Source organism: Natrix helvetica (genome assembly GCF_964273705.1).
Source record: "Natrix helvetica genome assembly, chromosome: 3".
Lineage (NCBI taxonomy): Eukaryota > Metazoa > Chordata > Lepidosauria > Squamata > Natricidae > Natrix > Natrix helvetica.
The window spans coordinates 162,215,682-162,236,832 of record NC_138549.1 but is presented as its reverse complement, the minus strand read 5'-3'; the positions used below and the strand labels follow the sequence as shown (position 1 = coordinate 162,236,832).

The 21,151-nt window shown below is 40.5% G+C and overlaps 2 protein-coding genes across 3 annotated transcripts in view; both read left to right on the top strand.

The window, feature by feature from the left end:
• The window catches only part of LOC309390035 (serine/threonine-protein phosphatase 4 regulatory subunit 1-like), a 41,535-nt gene extending 30,989 nt beyond the window's left edge, over window positions 1-10,546 (top strand). For both annotated transcript variants that reach the window (XM_081949110.1, XM_081949109.1), the window contains 4 exons: window positions 2,047-2,167; window positions 2,407-2,541; window positions 4,890-5,031; window positions 6,917-10,546. In XM_081949110.1, coding sequence (XP_081805236.1) covers window positions 2,047-2,167; window positions 2,407-2,541; window positions 4,890-5,031; window positions 6,917-7,071 — 553 coding nt within the window. In that variant the 3' untranslated portion in view covers window positions 7,072-10,546. The remainder of the gene's footprint in view (window positions 1-2,046; window positions 2,168-2,406; window positions 2,542-4,889; window positions 5,032-6,916) is intronic.
• A 1,405-nt stretch (window positions 10,547-11,951) lies between these two features.
• On the top strand, window positions 11,952-19,693 carry ANKRD60 (ankyrin repeat domain 60; the record flags this gene model as incomplete). Its single annotated transcript, XM_081949181.1, has 4 exons — window positions 11,952-12,271; window positions 13,632-13,797; window positions 16,566-16,731; window positions 19,446-19,693. 4 exons carry the CDS (start codon window positions 11,952-11,954, stop codon window positions 19,691-19,693), a joined length of 900 nt encoding a protein of 299 aa, XP_081805307.1.
• Between the last annotated feature and the right edge of the window lie 1,458 nt (window positions 19,694-21,151).

Sequence of the window (21,151 nt, the reverse complement as noted above, 5' to 3'; positions counted from 1 at the left end):
AAGGGAGCAGCCCTGCCCCTGTGGGAGCAAAGGTGTGACAGCGGGGGGCCTTCTTGGACTGATAGCCATTGCTGGAGATAGGTGCAGGCTACGCCCAGGAGACTGTTTGCCTAGCTTTGGCTCACTTGCCAGTTCATCCCTGCCTTGAGTAGGAGAACATTACTACAGTGACATGTGCTATTCTCGGTACTCGCCTGGACTACTACAATGCATTTGACATTGCTGCCCTTGGAGACCATTCAGAAACTGCATTTGCTCTAGAATGCAATGCCCTGCATGTGCTCAGCACCCTGATTATATTACACTAATGTTCAGGCCTCTGACAGTTATCCAGATGCAATTAAAAATGCTGGTTTAACCTGCAGGACCATTCTACCAACTAGATCTAATCCCTTCAGAGTGCATGTTTCAGAAGATATTGCTGACAATGTTACATTTCTGCCCGGTATGGGCTGATGTGTGGTGCCTGGATGTGTTCTGTTCTCATGGGTGGCCCAAGCCTTCTAGAATAGCCTCCATTGATAAGTCAACACTGGATTATTGTTAATTGCCAAAAGTCACAAGATATGGCACACTAATAAATTACAACAACAGCAACAAAATTTGCTTCCTCATATTTTTTTTTGGCAAACTTGTTGCAATATAAGCAAAATTCAAAGAAACATTGAATTCCATTGTGTGACCCTAAACAAATTCAGATTTTGTAACTGAAACAAGTTTATTCCTTACATTCCAGTGCATTTGGTGCTACTGTTGCATAATTTGATTAATTTTATGTTGACTGCAAATTCTGATGGTGTAACATATTGTAACATCGGTGACATCTACTGGCAAAACCTTGTAACATTTTCTTTTATGTCAGCATTGCGCTATCAAATTAGTTTCTGAAATTACTGTACTCAATTACTTGGTAAATGTATGTATTAGTAGGTGCCCATATGGCACAAGCATGGCCTTATATTTCTTGCAATAGCAATGAATATATGTAGCTCATTGTTGGCATCTTCCATTGTTAAGAGTTGTTCAAGCTTGGTTTCTGAGTTACAGGTATTTCACCAGTGAAAAATACAAAATCTAAAAAAATATATAACCAGCAGTAAGGAGGATATAATTCAAGAACCTAAAGGATCTTGAAATTGTTCATCCACCCATCCATTTTATTTATTTATTTATATATATATATGTGCTGGTTTTGTTGTATTCGGGTCTTTTCCCGTGTAAGGTTGAGATTGTCTTTGCAACGTTTCGGCAGGATCTCACCTGCCATCTTCAGCCCACAGCTTGAAGATGGCAGGTGTGATCCTGCCGAAACGTTGCAAAGACAATCTCAACCTTACACGGGAAAAGACCCGAATACAACAAAACCAGCATATATAGATAGATAGATAGATAGATAGATAGATAGATAGATAGATAGATAGATAGATAGATAGATAGATAGATATGTTGTATTTGTGCTGATAAATAACAACACAAATACAACACAAATATAAAAAGGCAACATTAAAAATAAAAATATGGGTTTCTGCCTGGATGGGTTTCTGTGATGAGCCGAAGGACAGAAAGAGGGAGGAGTGAGCTCCCTCCCATATTTGGGCATACCAGGGGTTGTAACACAAATACATACATACATACATACATACATACATACATACATACATACATACATACATATATATATATATATCAGCGAGATGGGCAGTATGTGTGTATGTATATATATATATATATATATATATATATATATATATATATATATATATATATATATATATATATATATATATATATATATATATATATATATATATATATATATATATATAATGGATGGCAGTATATATAATGGCTATATATATATAAGGCAACTCTGGGCAGCTAACAGATCTTAATTGATCTGTAAATGATTCTTTAACCAAAAAGTATGGAAGAAGCCACTACAAAATGCTAATGATATTCCTTAATAGTGTTATTTTCCAGACTTACCTGCATTTTCAGCTAAAAGCAGGAACATATATAATTTATTCTTTTTTCTTTTTCTTTTAGGCAGCTCATTTTGATACTTGAACTTTATAATCCCAATGATGTGTACGACCATTTGAGACATATTGCACTAACACTCTGTTCAGATAAAGTTTCTGAAGTCCGGTGGATTTCCTTCAAATTGGTAAAGCAACGGCCTGTCTCCTTTTCTTCTACATGAAATAGCCACTTGGCTTAACAAGTCTATTTTTAAATGCTAGAAACGTATTTCAGTATCCCACCCTCCCACAAATTTCATAAAAATCATATTTATTTATAGAGATTCGCAGGAGACAAATGTGTAATGAGTGATACTTGCTGTGGGAATGGTAGTTTGTAACACTGCTGTCTTTGCTCCTGCTTGATCCTTTGATATTTTCGCAGGCTGTAGCAATACTTCAGAAGTTCTATGCATACAATGCAACCTCTCTGGGATTAAATTTCATTAATGAGTTGATTATGAGATTCCGCCATTGTTCCAAGTGGATTGGTCGGCAAGCCTTTGCTTTCATCTGCCAGGTGAGTCTGTGTCTTGCAGCATCTGTGATGTGAGCAAAGAACAGAGCTATCTGATGCAATTTTGGTATTAAAGCTAATCATACCGTTGGTCTCCTGCGTGAGAAATTTGAATTGAAATTTGAGGAGAACACTCATAACTTTAAAACGTGAAAGGTATCTCAAGAAGGTATCTTGTCCTGGTTATCTAGGCTCAGGTGTATAACCAAGATGAGAGCCTTGAAGGGAAACAGTGACAAACTACTTCTAAAAAACCTTGCCAGGAAAAATGCAGGGAGTTGTCCAGGCAGTTTCTGAGAATTGGAAGGAAGGGGGAAAAATCACTTTCATATACTTCTGAAGTTATTTTCAGCATATGAATATAAACAGGGACACATGATAAAGCGGGTGATTTCTTCTTCTATAATACACGTCTCACTAGCTTATTTGGAGAAGATTATTTTATACCTTTAGGTGGTCCTCGACTTATGATGGGAATTTATGTCGCTAAACATTGTGATCCGAAAGCATGATGACACCTATCTGCATTGCTTACCAATGGGAATCACTCTTTGGCTGTTTAGCTTTATAAAAAAGTCAAGTTCTTACATTTCTAGATAAAACTTTTGCTAAGGATTGAAGGAAATCCATGTGGTAGCGATTTATTTTCTGGCTTTGTAAGGCTAATTTGTCAACTAGTAGCTTCATAACTCTTCATTTCATAGCTTCTGTGGGCATTGCGAATGCTACAGGAGTCAGAACAGCATCCCGCAGCTGCTAATGTATAAATTATGACGCATTGAAATTAGGCCTGTATTTTATTAAACAAAATGCCACACAACTTTTTAAATAAAACCAAATAGCCTGTGCTTACAGTTTCTCAGCCTAAGCTCTTTTGCATGAATATCATGTGAACTGGGTATGATACAAGGTTGTGTTAATATCAAAACTGTTTGCAGAAAAGATAAAACTTCCTTCTGAGTATCAAATGGATCAGAAGCTAACCGGTCCCTCGTGTGAGGTGTCCTATCTTTTATACCTTGCACGATGCTGAAGAAAGTTAAGAAAGTCTTTGGTTCCTTGTTCTACATCTAATTATTATTTTTACGTAATTGTACTATTAAGCATTATAGCTGTAATCAATTTCTTCCATTTTGCCTGTGCAATATTAATATTACTGAACATTGAGTACCACCGCTGTGCTGTACCATCTGTCAATGGAATGAACTGTGTTCTGCTTTTTAAGGCTATTTATAGAAGTTTTGAGGATGCAAGATAATTTGACTTGCAATGTGCACATATTAGAGTGCATAGATCAACAAAAGTTCTCTGCAAAGATCAGCAAGAAATTAGCTATTTGGGATGTTACTGCTGAGTCGTATATCCGGCTGTTTTGCATCTTTAGCACATATAAAAAGATCTGTTAGCATGTCTCAACAAACAGCCATTATTCAAATCCCATGTAAAATCCATGTGGTTACCCATGTGTACAATCTGTCTGATATGTTAAATCTGAATAGACACAGACATACACAAAGTCTATCACAATTGTTATATCTATGAACATTAGCATGTTCAGTGATTAAAATACTACATATTTAATTTTCATTAAAGGCAGTGTCTCATAAGAAAGATCATTATCTTTTAGCTGTAGTAATACTAAGATTTTAGCAAAATGCATATAAAATTTCAATAATCCATATCAGTTTACTCAATCCAGGAAGTCCTCAACTTACGACCAACAACTGAGCCCTAAATTTATGTCGCTGAGAAATTTGTTGAGTTTTGCCCATTTTATGACTTTTACTGCTGTATTTGTTGAGTGAATCCCTGCAGTTGTTAAATTAGTCACACAAGTTGTTAAGTGAATCTGGCTTCCCCATTGACTTTGCTTGCCAGAAGTCGCAAGAGGCGATCACATGACCTGGGACAGTGGAACTGTCATAAATGTGAGTCAGTTATCACGCACCTGAATGTAAATCACATGACCATGGGGATGCTGCAATGGTCATTAGTGTGAAAAATAGCAATAGCACCTAGACTTATATATTGCTTCACAGTATTTACAGCCTTCTCTAAGTGGTTTACAGAGTCAGCCTATTGCCCCTAACAGTCTGGGTCCTCATTTTACCGACCTTGGAAGGATGGAAGGCTGAGTTGACCTTGAGCCTGGTGAGATTCAAACTGCCAAATTGCAGTCAGCCAGCAGTCAGCAGAAGTAGCCTGCAGTACTGCACTCTGACCACTGCGCCACCACAGCTCTGGTCATAAGTCACTTTTTTCAGTGCCTGATGTAACTTCAAACGGTTACTAAGCGAACTATTGTAAGTCAAGGGCTACCTGTAGTGCTTTTTCCTATTTTCTGATTAAAGGCAGTAGTTGAAGAAGAATGCATGCCTGTGGACCAGTTTGTTGAACATCTGTTGCCCAGCCTTCTAAGCCTGGCTTCTGATCCTGTGCCAAACGTACGGGTTTTGCTTGCCAAAGCATTGAGGCAGACATTATTGGAGAAAGGTATGTTTAGTCCTTTTGTAGGCAAACAGATTTCAAATGTAGTTGAGTTCTGTCATTATGTAATAGTGCTAATATGCACTAAGTGGTTCTCTTTAAAAGTATAATCAGAATAGAGCTGGAAGGGACCTTGGAGGACTTCTAGTCCAACCCCCTGCTCAAGTAGGAGACCCTATACCATTCCAGACAGGTTACATGAACTGGTTAGACTCACCTGGCCAAACTGAGCTACCTTAATCTGAATTAGAATTTGGTTCATCTAAACCCAGTATTATTGATCCTGATCAGCAATGACATTTTGGAATTTCAAGAGAAAAATGTTTCCAGCTTTGCCTCAAGTTTTGATTTTTATTTTATTTATGCATTATGCATAGAGTGACTTTGGTGACACAGGCTGTGTAGAAATTTAATAAATAAATAAAATAAAAACTTAAAAACTTTTAAGCTCTTTACAATAAGCAAAGCATGCGGTACAAAAATAATTTCCCCTATTATACCCTGTCTCCCACAATCTCGGCAAACAGCCAAATTTGAAAAACAAAAAACAAGAAGACATAATCAGAAATCATTTGGGATCTTTCTGATTGCAAGTGTGTATTCTGTCATTGATCTGTTGAATCTTTGTCAGTGCAGATTTGCTTATTGGTTCTCCAGACTCTTCTGATATATTGAAAGTGGAATGCCTAAGATGTGGTACAGAATAAAATTGTCAGGTTGTGGAGTTATCTCCGTAAATGAATTGGTTTGCCCCTTTCTTATACCATAGCTCCTACCAACCTAGCAGTTTGAAAGCATGCATATGCGAGTAGATAAATAGATACCATTTTGGTGGGAAGGTAACACCGCTCCATAACATCTTACTGGTCCACATGATTGTGGAAATATCTTTGGACAGCATTGGCCCAATGATCTTGAAAGGGAGATGAGCACTACCACCAAGAGTCAGCAACAACTGGTGGAATAAAATCCACAAGGACTCCTTTTTACAACATATTACTATACAGACTTGTGCTGCAGTTGCCAAAAAAGGCAACACAGTTTTAGGCTGCATAAACAGGAATAGAATCAAGATCACGTGAAGTGTTAATACCACTAAGGCCACACTTGGAATACTGCATCCAGTTTTGGTCATCACAATATAAAAAAGATGTGGAGACTCTAGAAAGAGTACAGAAAAGAGCAACAAAGATGTTTAGGGGATTGGAGGCTAAAACATGAAGAACGGTTGCAGGAACTGGGTATGTCTACTTTAATGAAAAGAAGGACTAGGGGTAACATGATAGCAGTGTTTCAATATCTCAGGGGTTGCCACAAAGAAGTGGAGTCAAGCTATTCTCCAAAGCACCTGAGGGCAGGACAAGAAACAATGGGTGGAAATTAATCAAGGAGAGAAGCAACTTAGAACTAAGGAGAAATTTCCTGACAGAACAAATAATCAGTGGAATAACTTGCCTCCAAAAATTGCAAATGCTCCAACATTGGAAGTTTTTAATAAGATGTTGAATAACCATTTGTCTGAAAATGGTATAGGGTTTCCTGCCTAAAGGGTTGAACTAGAAGATCTCCAAGGTCCCTTGCAACTCTCTAGTCTAGTCTAGTCTAGTCTAGTCTATTATTCTATTCTATTCTTTCCTATTCCACTCCACTCCACTCTACCCTACCCTACCCTACCCTACCTTACCCTACACTACACTACTTGGTAGGCTTTAATAACCTGAACATCTCTGTGCTTTTCCTTGCTGTAAAAACTTTGATTAGTATTTCCTATTCCTTTTGTTTGTTTGCTTTGCATTTTTTTGTTGGTTTTTCATGAGCCCCCCACTGAACGTTTAAAAAAAGGTAAATGAATGCTTTGATGCTGAATAATATTCTCATGTTAATTTCTTAGCGTATTTTAGAAATGTCGGGAATCCTCATCTGGACGCTGTGGAAGAGACTGTTTTGGTTCTCCAAGCAGATAGGGATCAAGACGTTTCGTTTTTTGCCACCATCAAACCAAAACTCAGTAACATGCATATAACGTTACTTGAAAAAGAAAATTAAGGTTTTTTTGTCCATGTAGCCTATGAAATTACTATTCAGCTAACAAGTTCCTGCTATGACTACTAACCAACGTGGTGGAAGAGAACTCTTTATCAAGGAAATAATGCAATTCGCAAGAAAAGGCCATGTTCTTAATTCTGTTTATTAAAGTGAGAAACATGTTTGTCCTTTTATGTACATGCCACCTTGATATGGAATATTTGTTTTTTAAATTTTGTATATAATTATGTTCTTTCATGAATACAAGGAGCAATGCTTATTTATCTCTTATCAAAAATCCAGCTATATGTTCGTATGGTTATGTGAGCTTTTGCATATTTGCAGCTTAAAACATCATTCCGCAAACTAAGAATGTGCTTTTCACACTGACTCAAGTTACAGTGACAAGCCAAGACAATGCTTGGTTTTACTGAAATTAAGAGCATGGTTGGTGAACCTAAAATACGTGGGCCTCCTGCTTATTTTTTTCTTAATTGAACCATGGGCATCCCCATTTTATTGTATTACATTATTTAAAGCATGAAAATGTGCTCTTTGGTAAAAAACAAAAAAAGTTAAGAAAACAAATCTGCAACTTGAAAAAAGATAAGGTAAAAGTACAGATTAATGTTCTCCTTAAGGTGATAGCAGACAGTTCCATGAATGTTAGTAGAGTGAAGTTAAATGAACTATTCTTTGTCCTTCCTATTCACTTCTCTCTGGCTGGTGCTGGTATGTCTTCTGAGGAAAACTGCGGTTTTCAAATAGCTACATCAGAAGAAATCCTTACATATTTTCTAGGGTATATTTCATAGGAGATGGTTTGATGCTCGGACCTATAAACTGTTAGATTTTGCCGCAGGAATAGAGCTGACATGTTTTGGGGAGTTTCTCAACATTTGCTCAATAGAAGGAAATTTAAGAATTTTCCCTTAGGAGCAGGAAGCTAGGGATATGAGTTAGCATAAATGTGAAGTTCCAAGAATTGAGTGTGTATACTGTGGATATCCCCCCCCCCCAAGATTGATAGAAAATTCAGTATGAAGTATTTTACCAAGCGATCTGCATAGCCCTTGGATTTTGCAGATTTCTCCCTAATTGTGTATTCCATGATCAGCTATTTCTGAAGACTGGGAGACCTTCTGAAATAGCTTTCCACTTAGTGTGGGAGGATCTCCACTTAGAGGGCAATTGCCCTGATCTCACTATGTGCATATGAAGTCATATTACTTAGACCTGCGGTCTCCAACCTTGGCAACTTTAAGACTTGTGGACTTCAACTCCCAGAATTCTGGGAGTCGAAGTCCACAAGTCTTAAAGTCGCCAAGATTGGAGATCCCTGACTTAGACCAGCCTTGATCCCTGAGCTGCTTGCTAAAGCTACGAATAGAGTAAAATAATAGTTTTTCTTAATTGTTTTGGACAAGATAAAAAATGGGGAAAAAATAAGGGGGAGAAAAGGAAAGGGTAAGAGGTAGATCAATGTTTATCTTGATTTTACATTGTTAAAATATAGTAATACATGCAAGGGATTTGGAAAAACAACAAGACTCAGTCTGTGAAGTGTTTCCCAACCTTGGCAATTTTCAGCTGTCTGGACTAGCTGGCTGGGGAATTCTGGGAGTATTTAAAGTTATCAAGGTTGAAAAACAGTGGTCTGGTGAGAGCTGCTGGACATAACATTCCCGGTTTAAAGATTATACCGTGAGTCCCCTAGCTCTAGATAGATACGAACGTGTAACTTATACAATAAATTTACTATATGCACTAGTGTAAGAACTAAGCTCCCCCCCACCCCAAAACAGCCCCTCTTACAGCATGATTTGTTTGGCAAAACAAAATGTATATGACATAGGCACCTCCTAGGAATCATTCATGGAAATAAATGATCATTGCTTGAGTTAACGGTTTTTCAGTTACGGAACAATACTCTTAAAGATGTTTTTAAATTGTGTATTGATATAGACATAAGGTTTTTAATCCCAAAAATCTATAAGAAAGATTTTAATTTTGGGATAAACATGGTGGAATCACTTTAGAAAATATGTAAAATACGCTTTGTTGCAAGGCTGATTATTTAGCTAATATCTTAAATGTCCTTGTTACAAATAAGTAGTTGTCCTGTGTATTGTCCATTTGTGTCTTTTTTTAAAAAAAAAACAAACGACAATGATTTAATTTATTAGAATTGTTTAACACATTTTGGACACAATGCTATGAAAGATTGTGTTCCAGGTTGCGAAACAGTTTTTAGATTTTATAATAATCTTATTTACTTTGCAAGTTTCTAAAATGTTTTTTGAACATCTAAAAATATGTCTTTGGTATTTCAGTATAAAAATGTGTAAACTAAATTCTTCAAGCTGATTCTATATTTAAGTGTTTGAGTAAGTTTTAAACAAAATGCCTCTTCAATGCAAATGGTTTTTTAATGTCTGCAGTTACTCTGCAGTGACAGTTCTTTTGTAGTTTCACTATCTTTTTCTAATGCTAGTATCCTACATATATTTTAATAGTTACGATTTTTCTAAAAAGTTGTTCAATTTTTGCTTCTGTAAAAAAGTTCATTTTTTTCATCACCATGTTTTTTAATGCATGTAGAAATGTCTGAAAAGAACTGTCTGCTGTTTAGACATTAGAACGGTCGTTTGATGGCCATGTTAATTTTAGATTAGAATTATTTCCCGCACTATCCAACTAAATATCAAAAATAAACGTGGAGGACGTTGATGTAGTTTTCATGAAAATACTTTGATTGGCATTTATGCATGAGTAAATGGCTGAAAATTTTCACTGAAATGACAAATCAAACTTTGCATTAATAATTACCACCTTTTCCTAGAGCTGAGGATTTTTAAAAATTAAACAATTTTCTTTTCGTGAAATTTTTTAAAAGAATGTTTTCAAACTCTATAGTTGCATGCAGTAGAGGAAGGAAAAATTATGGACACTCCCAACTTGCTTTGGTTCCCCATATATTTTTTACATTCAGTTTATTATTTAGCTTTGGGTTAAAAATAATTGCACCCACATCATTTCACAATGGCTGTTAGACCCACTTATAAATCAGCACTGGGATCTACTGCAGTACAGTAGTCTTAAAAACTGTTTACCTGTAATAACTGCATGACAGGTGATGGTACTTTGCAGGTTGCTCTGTAGGTGAAAAAACACCGTGCACACTCAAGGAAGATAGTCACATGCTCTTTTTCAAATAACATAAATGTAATTAAACCTCACAGTGAGTTAAAGCTGATAAGTCACCTCTTCTTACAGAAGCTGCATGGATTTCATTTTGAAATCAAACCTGGTGTTATCTGTTGCAACATAGTTACAACTCTTTAGTTGCAATTCTGCTGTAGTAGTTAAACCTGTAAAGAATGGTGGTTAGAATCCAAATAGTTGGATAGAGTCTGAATGTACCACTGATTTTGTAAGAATCTATGTAACTTTCTATTCTTATTTATATCAATAAATTCCACCACTGTTTTATCTATTATTTATTAAGTGTACTCTTACTACTGCATATTCTTTTCGGACATCATTTAGCAAACAGCACAGCATTAATCAGCATTTCGTATCACTTATTTATATCCCACATTTATTATTTTTTAATAAATGGCTCAACGTGGCAAACATGTCTAATACAGGTAGTCCTCAACCTACGACCACAATTGAGCCCAAAATTTCTGTTGTGAGAAATTTGTTGAGTTTTGCCCTATTTTACGACTTTTCTCATCACATTTGTTAAGTGAATCACTGCAGTACTTAATTTAGCAATCCGTTTGTTAAGTGAATCTGGCTTCCCCAGTGACTTTGCTTGCCAGAAGGTCACAAAAGGGGATCGCATGACTCTGGGACACTGCAACCGTCATAAATGTGAGACAGCTCTCAAGCATCCAGATACAAATCACACGGCCATGGGGATGCTGCAACGGTCGTAAGTGTGGAAAATGGTCATAAGTCACTTTTTCCAGTGCTGGCGTAACTTCGAATGGTCCCTAAATGAACTGTTGTAAATCGAGGACTGCCTGTACTCCTGCCTCCTATTTCCCCCGCACAACCACCACCCTGTGAGGTGAGTTGTGTTGACAAAAGAGGGACTGACCCAGAATCACCCAGCTGGCTTTCACTGCTAAGATGGGACTATAACTCGTATCTAACTTGATACCTTAAATGTCAGGGTTCCAAGTAACACCTCCAACAAAGTAAGAATTCAAGGCTCAAAGTTCCATTTTATTAGAGATGTCATATTGGCACATCTGGGAAAACCCGAATCTGAAAGTTTCCAGGTTTTCCCCACCTAAAAGAAAGTGCAAGCCCCTTGCCCAGCACCCACATGTCCGTCACATGGCCCAATCAAGTCACCGTCTCAACTGGAGACGCCTCCCAATCACACCCCTCCAGGTGCAGGGCAGGATGTCCTTGACTCTCTGAGAAAGGAATGTTGTTATGGTCTATATCTCCCCAGCTCCATACAATCCCCCCTCCCAGTTTCCCACAGCATTAAATGTGGCAGTCCTGGAGGCTTGTTCAAATATTAAATAGATTAGAAACTGAAAGATGGCCGTAAAAGACGGCTTCCAGGCCTGACAGTAGACCAAATTGGCTAATTACTACAGGGTGCTGCATGAGTGAGGAAAGCTGACTTGAGCTTGATTCTTTGGGGACTCTTATCATCTCATTGGGATTATTGTGAATCATACGTTTGTTTTACCTATGCTTGCTGCTCTCAGGTGGCACTTTGCACATGTGTGTTCTAGCAGCATCATGACATCACATTGGCTACGTCCTAGTGACTTGCCTAGCAGGCATTGTTCTTCTGTCATGACATCATTGGTTCAGGTGTGGAAAGTGTCTATGGGGATTCTTGGGTGGTAAGACTCCACTTTGTTTGTAGAATGCAAAGCAAAAGAAGACCGACAGTTGCCACAAATCCCCAAACCAGAACTGGAACGAGTTCACGTACGTTATGGCAACGACAGTTGCGTTTAGGAGAGCTTTCCTCTCCGCAGTTACGGCTTTTCAATATCAAGCTGCAAATAGTTGAATCCGAAGAATTATTTTTCTTACCCGAATGTCATCGGGACTTAACTATCGGCAAACTGAAGAACCGACTTGAGCTTTTTGTTGGGATCCCAGTGAATTTCCAGAGAATTCAGTATCTGGACGAAGGTGAGCCCTCCTGTCTATGTGGCAGCTATGTCCCACTTACCACAATGTCATAGTCCTCCATGTAATGTGGCAAAATTACTGGCTGAGCCAGGAATTTTTTCTCTCTGAATTTTGGAGTTTCGAGGGTTATTAGTCAAAAGTTTACTCTCCAGAGTAAATGATAAAAATATATGGTTATAAAAGGCAGTTATATTACATCATAGAAGACCAAGTTTGGATATACTTCAGCAAAAAACTTGCACAGTGTTCTGACCTAGGCTTCCCCAGCAGCACGAAGCCAAATCCTTGTCCCAATAAACCTTTTTATTTAATTTACAGTGGATTCCTCTCCAGCAAAGTCTTTCCTCTCCCACAGTCTTTCAAGACAGTTCGCAATTACCGACCTTTATCAGGCTTGGAGAGTGGCCAGGTTGATATCTTTCAGATGCCGCAATACTTGGCATGATTGCAGGAGTGAACTAATTGTCTCCTGCAAACACCCCTCCCCTTTCGCTCCTCTTTTATTTCCTCTGGGAGGGGCCATTCATCGTCCACCTGTGTCCTTACTCCCAAGTCAATCCCTGTTCTTTAGCTGTTCCCTTTGTCTGGCAATTCTGCGCATGTGCACACTGGGAACAGGCTCCAGCTGTTCATCTGCCTTACTGATGTCTGACTCGGAAGGCAGCTGATAATTATCAGATGGCTCTGATCCCATCTCTGCATCCAATGCAGAGCCCTCGTCAGAGCCTTCCCTAGACTCCAGGACTCACCCATGTTCCTCCCCAAACCTCCTCACTGTCCGAATCTGCTGCCAGCTCCACTGGCGGCTACAACATACAGTACATAGATACTCCCAAGTTTTGTGCTAATAAAATCTGTGTTCATAGTTAAATTAATCGGGTCATTTTATTTAGGCAGAAATGTGTATCTTCTAGTTGATTAGTCAATCACTTAAGGCAGCTCATTACCTAGTGAGTAATGAAACCAAGGAAGCTCAGAGAGCACCAAGGAAGCTGCAGCTCTTAGGAATTGTTTTTTAAAAATGCAATTATTGGCATGTAGTGTTTTAAGGAAGGAACACAGTAGCTCAGAGGTTAAGATGATGAGCTTGTCGATCAGAAAAGTCAACAGTTCAGCAATTCAAATCCCTAGCGTCGTGTAACGTCGTGAGCTCTCGTTACTTGTCCCAGCTTCTGCCAACTTTGCAGTTCAAAAGCATGTAAAATGCTAGTAGAAAAATAGGGACCACTTTGGTGGAAAGGTAACAGCGTTCCATGCACCTTTGGTGTTTAGTCATACTGGCCACATGACCACAGAGATGTCTTCGGACAGCGCTGGCTCTTTGGCTTTGAAATGGAGATGAGCACCGTCCCCTAGAGTTGTGAATGACTAGCATGCTTTACCGTTAGTGTTTTAAACCTTCCCAGGAGATACTACTACTACTTTCACTTTGCTTCGACAGTAGATCTTGCGGATGAGTCTACGTTGAGGAAACATGAAATCGTCCCTGGAGGAACTCTCACTATGCGAACTTGGCCAGAAGATTCTTGGGGACCATTGGTGGCTGCAGCTGCAAGTGGAAAGGTCAAGAGGGTTAGTCTGAAAGTTTTAAAAAGTACCTCATGCTGTTCTGTAGAAGCCACAAGAAGTGCTTTTTGAAGGGCTTCCTTTGAGGCAAGGAATATTTCAGTGGTAAAAGGCGAGAAACAGCAAAACTTGTGCATAATACCAAAAAAAAGACCATCTAGAGCAGGGGTGTCCAAACTTGGGAACTTTAAGACTTGTGGACTTCAACTCCCAGAATTCCCCAGCCAGGCTGGGGAATTCTGGGAGTTGAAGTCCACAAGTCTTAAAGTTTCCAAGTTTGGACACCCCTGATCTAGAGTAATGATCCTCAACTTGTGGTCCGTGAACCCCTCGAGAGCACCACAATGTTGTCACAGGGGGTCTGTAAAGGATAGAAGAAACGTTATGATTTAAATCTTGAATTAAGTCTTGGGGGGTCCATGATCACAAAAGATATTTAAAGGGGATTCAGGCAGTGGTGGGATTCAAATAATTCAACAACTGGTTCTCTGCCCTAAGGACTAGCTGAGTAGGTGTGGCTCAGTGGTCATGTGACTGGGTGGGTGTGGCCAACTCAACGTCACTCACGTCGATGGGCGCTTCGCCTTAGTTGTTACAATGTAATAAGCGTTAACCAGAGAGTCAGTTTCTGTAAGTAGGGTAATAAAGATTGGGCTAGAAGCAACACCAGAATGTTTCCTTCCTGTCTTCCTTACAGGATTAGCCCTGTAAAGTGGAAAAAAACAAAACGCGATTTCTTCCAACAACCAGTTCTCCCAACTGCTTAGAAAGTTAACAACCGATTCTCCCGAACAGGTGCGAACTGGCTGAATCCCACCACTGGATCCAAAATGTTGAGAACCACTGCTCTGCTAGAGAATTCCTGGAAGCTGACAAATTGATCATCATAGACACACAGACGCAAACAACATCTACATACCAGGGGTGGGCTCCTGCCAGCATTACTACCGGCTTGGCGCGCGGAAATTTTTGTGCGCATGCACTCTCTTCGCTCGCCCGCAAGCCAGACGTGCGCTTTAGACACGTGCGCAGTTGCACTTAAAAAGGTCTGTACAAGTGTACAACATTTAAAAAGGAAAAAAAGCACATTTTTTTCAATGGAGATTGTTCTGCGCATGTGCAGAACAGAAAATAAAGATGGCACCGCCGAGGGTAGAACTGGTTCAGCCATGCGTCTGGCTGAGTTACTACCTATTCAGCCAAACCCAGTGGTGGGTTCCGGATCCCATTCCAACTGGTACGGTTGGAAGGGGCCCAGCATCATCCACATGGATGCGTGCAGTGTGTGCACACACACGCGCAGTGCGTGCATGTGTCTTACCACTTCCGCAAGCCTGTATGTGCCATGTGCTGCTGTATGCACCATGTGTGTGCACAGAAGCCTTAAAAGACCTGTAAGGAGCTCGGGAGGGCAGGTGGGCCCTCCGGAGCACTATACCGGAACGGTATCCGGTGCTCCGGGCAGGCTCCGGTATGCCTGTACCGGGACGTACCGCCTGCAACCCACCACTGGCCGAACCACTCCAAACCGGTAGGAACCCACCTCTGCTACATACCATTCAAAAGAGACAACCAGCAAGTCAAAATGGGAACAAAAAACCTCACCACCAGCAATCAACACCTGGATGGACATGGATTAACCCCAAGATTAAGATCAGGCCCACAATCAGGAAGCAAAACAATATCCCAATAATTTGCTTTCAGAAATCTTGATTAATTGTGGTTCTGAACGCTTACACTTACATAACAGACTCAGTTTAAACATATCAAAATCCAAAATTCTCACCGAGATCTAGACAGCCCTGGCCACTTCAAGACTTTGAGACCCACTACAGTCGAAACAAAAGGCACCGAAACAAAGTAAAATCATCTGAATATTTTGGTTTCCTTAGAAAATAAACCAGGATTAGATAGGGTGAGTCCTCGACTTGGAACAGTTCATTCAGTGACCATTCGAAGTTATAACAGCAATGAAAAAAATGACTTATGAGCATTTTTCACACTTTTGCATCCCCATAGTCGCATGATCAAAATTCAGACCCTTGGCAACTGACTCATACTTATGATGGTAGCACTGTCCCCGGGAGTTTCTGTCATCACTGTAATCTGAACTGGACCAAATTTTACAGCAGTTTTTACGGAGGTCGTTAAACAAATCACAAGATTGTTAAGCCAAATCCAGCTTCCCCAATGGGCATTTCTTTGCCAGGAAATCAGTTAGAAATCTCAAGCATGTGGCCACACTGGTGTCTGCCACTGGTCATAAATGGGAGCCAATTGCCCAAATTGTGATCAAGTCACTATGGGGGATAGCGTGAATAATATTATTAGCTCGGGTTGGTGGTTAGGCTATTGGTTTGAGCTCCGAGCTTGGCTATTTGGTTGCAAACACTTCGTCGCCATTCAAGGAGACATCGTCAGTGTGTTTTGAGTTGACAATTCACAATGTGCTGACGATGTCTCCTCAAATGGCAACAAAATGTTTGCAATCAAATTGCCAAGGGTAAATCATTTCTTTTCTGAGAGCGTCATAACTTTGAACAGCCATTTAATGCAGTGTTTCTCAACCTTCTCAGCGAATGCTGGCTGGGGAATTCTGGGAGTTGAAGTCCGGACATCTTCAAGTTGCCAAGGTTGAGAAACACTGCATTAAATGAATGGTTGCAAGTCGACAACTACCTCACGGCGTACAACTACCTCACGGCATGTATTATGACGTTTCCTTTGCCTGCTTCTCAATACGGAGCCATTAACGTTTGCTTCTTTGTTGCCAGTTGCAAACCGTAGGCGTTACAGAGACCTCCATGTTCAGCACCGCAAATTCGAGGCTAATGACGGAAGAAAAGAGGAGCGACTGGTTGGCCCATCGAGCGTTCGTGGCTTTATTTATTTCTGCCCACAGAGGCCACATGAGGGCCGTGGAATATTTGCTCCAAAACGGTAGCGTGCTAAGTTCTGAAAGGACTCCCATAATATAGCCTCTGCTGACCCCCCACCCTCCCCGACCCAAATTAATATCCTCGGATTACAGTCTTTTGTTTAGCCACCAAAGTTATAACGGCACTGAAAAAAAAAGAGACGACCATTTTTCACACGTCCGTCCGTTATGGTCACATGATCAAAATTGAGACGCTTGGCAATTGGCTCGTCTTTATGACGGTGGCAATGTCGCCGGGTTGCGTGATGACACTTTGGCGATCTGACAAGAAGAGTCAATGGGGAAGCCAGGTTCATTTTGCAACCAGGTTGAACTAACTTAACAATTGCAGTGGATCACTTAACAACAATACAATACAATACAATAGTTGATCAATTCTAGATCAACCCCTTAACCTCCATACCATACTACCTATACAATACAATACAATAGCAGAGTTGGAAGGGACCTTGGAGATCTTCTAGTCCAACCCCCTGTTTAGGCAGGAAACACTATACCATTTCAGACAAATAGCTATCCAACATCTTCTTAAAGACTTCCAGTGTTGGGGCATTCACAGCTGCTGGAGGCAAGCTGTTCCACTGATTAATTGTTCTAATTGTCAGGAAATTTCTCCTCAGCTCTAAGTTGCTTCTCTCCTTGATTAGTTTCCACCCATTGCTTCTTGTTCTACCCTCAGGTGCCTTGGAGAATAATTTGACTCCCTCTTCTTTGTGGCAACCCCTGAGATATTGGAACACTGCTATCATGTCTCCCCTAGTCCTTCTTTCTCTTAAGCTAAACATACCCAGTTCCTGCAACCGTTCTTCATATGTTTTAGTCTCCAGTCCCCTAATCATCTTTGTTGCTCTTCTCTGCACTCTTTCTAGAGTCTCCAGTGGCAAGTGGCAAGACAGGTTGTAAAATGGGGCAAAACTCATTTCATGGTCTCATTTAGCAATGGAAATGCTGGACTCAATTGTGGTCGTAAGTCAAGGACCACCTATAATGTCGAGGACTACCTATCATTTAGTAATAATTTTGCTAAGTCAAAATTAAAACAGCTTAATCCTAGAGAGGTCACTTCTATTCAAAACTGGGCTGAGGGAAGAATGTCTTTTTTTTAAAAAAAAAAAAACTGATTTCTGTTTTCATGCTTGGGGCTTCCAAGACTGGTATCTTTAAACATTTCTGTATCCAAAAAAGCTTTGGAACTTTCCTTTCTCAAATCAACCCTTCCTGCTGGCCATATTGTCAAATCGGATCTGCCTCCAGCTGATCCAGCCTCTTTTCCATGAACTGCCCAACTTCCAACATCTTGAGGGCTGCATCAGACAATGAACAGAGTGATAAGGACCAGGCGGATGTATCTAAACCCATTTTGCGGGAATGATGACATGGACAACTTAAACCTCTGCTTAAGAGGAAGGAACAGCTCAGGTTAGAATAACGAAGTTGGAAGGGACCTTGTAAGTCTTCTAATCCAACCTCCTGCTTCGAGCAAGAGACCTTATACCATTTCAGACAAGTGGTTGTCCAGTTTGTTACAAGCCTCCAGCGATGGAGCATGAGAAATGTGTCCTCCGATGATAACAGACCTTTAACAGATTAACAGAGTTGGAAGGAACCTTGTAGGTCTTCTAGTCCAACCCCCTGTCCAAGCAGTAGACCCTACACATTTCTAAGCAATGGCAGTCCAATCTCTTTTTGGAAGCTTTCAGTGATGAAGGTCCCACAACTTCTGAATACAAGCTGTTCCATTGGTCGATTGCTCTCACTATCAGAACATTTCTCATTATTTCTAGGTTGAATCTGTCCTTGATCAGTTTCCATCCATTATTCCTTGTCTGGCCTTCAGGTGCTTTGGAAAATAGCTTGACCCCTTCGTCTCTGTGGCAGCCCCTCAAATATTGGAAGACTGCTATCATGTCTCCCCTGGTTCTTCTCTTCACTAGACTAGCCATGCCCAGTTCCGGCAACCGTTCGTCGTATGTTTTAGTCTCCAGTCCCCTAATCATCCTGGTTGCTGTTCTCTGCACTCTTTCTAGAGTCTCCACATCTTTCTTTATAGTGTGGTGAGTGACCAAAAATGGATACGGTAGTCTAAGTATGGTCTTAGTAAGGTTTTATAGAGTGGTATTAGTACTTCATTTGATCTTGATAAAAGAGACTATCTCTGACTGCATTTTATACAAAAGAAATGTTAAACCCAATCTTATGGAATTCCAGATCTATGTCTTTAAGAACTTAGATCTTAAAACCAATCCTGCCCCATACATCCCTTCGGCCGATTCGCTCACACAGAGAGGGACTCCTCTGGGTGCCGTCCACTAGGCTGTGCCAGCGGGCGACGCCTAGGGGAAGGGCCTTCTCTCTGTGATGGGCCCGACCCTCTGGAATGACCTTCCCCCCCGACATTAGAATGACTACGGATCTCCGCTCCTTCCGTCAGAAACTTAAAACCCACCTATTCCAGCTAGCCGGCTTGGCCTAATTCCATCTTTCCCACCTCAGTTTTATTTCTAAATTTTTAGGATTGGTTTTAGGTTCTGTTTTTAATGTTTTTAATTTTTATAAATTCGTACAGGGGTTGTTTAATTTGATTTTTAGCTATGTATATGATTGTTTGTATGTTTTAAAATTTATTCCTGTACACCGCCCCGAGTCCCTCCGGGGAGAGGGGGCGGTCTAGAAATTTAATAAAGTATTAATTATTAATTATTTTATTCCTTTCCAGGTGCTGATCTGAAACTTAAAACCCCTCTGGGTAGAACAGCCCTCCACGTTGCGGTCACTTCAGGCCAGGTTGACTGTATCGGTATCCTCCTTGACGGTGGAGCCAGGGTCAGTGATGAAGATAATGAAGGACACAACGCTGTGCAGCTGGCCCGGCTGTGGAAACAAAGAGAGAGTGAGAGGAGGCTTTTCCGGCACAGGTGGCTAATCCGAGCAGGCCGAGGCAGCCAACACCAAAACATCAAATAGAAACTGGAAGTCAAAGCGGATTTTTTTTTAATTGATGGAGGGATTTAAGAACATTTTCCACATGAACCTTTCTTCAGAAATGTGTACTGTATTGAAAGGCAAGACTTCATTTCTCCACAGAGGTTCTACCCAGCTGTAAATGTGATAATTATAGCAATGATAGAAAGTCTTAAAGTTCCTCTGTGGTTACTAGTTGTCAGGCATGATCTCCTCATGGCTGAGCTACAGTGTTTGGTGCTGCTTCTTGCTGCTTCTATCCCATTATCCCAACAACCATCAGGGACCTATAGAGTAGATGAGGCTGGTAGAAAGGCCCAAAGTCATCCAGAGAGCTTTCTTGACTGAGGTGAGCTAGAACTAAGGTTACCACAATTCTAGATCAACTCCTTAACCTCCATACCATACTACCTATACAATACAATACAATAGCAGAGTTGGAAGGGACCTTGGAGGTCTTCTAGTCCAACCCCCTGCCTAGGCACCACCTCACACAAATGGCTATCCAACATCTTCTTAAAGTGTTGGGGCATTCACAGCTTCTGGAGGCAAGCTGTTCCACTGATTAATTGTTCTAACTGTCAGGAAATTTCTCCTCAGTTCTAAGTTGCTTCTCTCCTTCATTAGTTTCCACCCATTGCTTCTTGTTCTACTCTCAGGTGCCTTGGAGAATAGTTTGACTCCCTCTTCTTTGTGGCAACCCCTGAGATATTGGAACAATGCTATCATGTCTCCCCTAGTCCTTCTTTCTCTTAAGCTAAACATACCCAGTTCCTGCAACTGTTCTTCATATGTTTTAGTCTGCAGTCCCCTAATCACATGTGGAGGCACGGGGCACATGCAGGGGCACGGGGCACATGCGGGGGGCATAGGGTGCATGTGGGGGCACGGGGCACACGTGGGGGGCATGGGGCACACGTGGGGGGCATGGGGCACATGTGGGGGCATGGGGCACATGTGCAGGGGTGCGTGCTTTGAATTTTGGGGGGTTTAGATATTCACACGCTTTGGGCACTCAGACCGGAAAAGGTTAGCCGTCTCTGCCCTATAGGAATTCCTATAGAGGGTTCTAGTCGTTCCTGTTTACACTATGGGATCGCTGGATTGAAGAAATCTCAATTCAATGGTCTGACAGCTTAATGTTCTGCACTAAACTCCTAGTTCAATTAAAAATTAGCTTGAGAAAGTAGATCTTCATCACTTTTTTGTCATCGCCATTCTTTTTTCTCCTGGCTGTTACAAACGATCTGCGTGGCAACAGCGGATCAGTTTGGAAAGGAGGTTTTCAAATGTCAGGATTTGCAAGTGGGAATACGTGATTCCTCCGTTCCTGTGTTTCAAGTTCACACTATACCTCTGCAACTCCGTTTCCTGTATCAGGAACTTAACGTTTAAAAAAAAAAATCAGGATACTAGACTTAGGACTTCTGTTCATTATGAAGAATATGAATTTTCATCCTG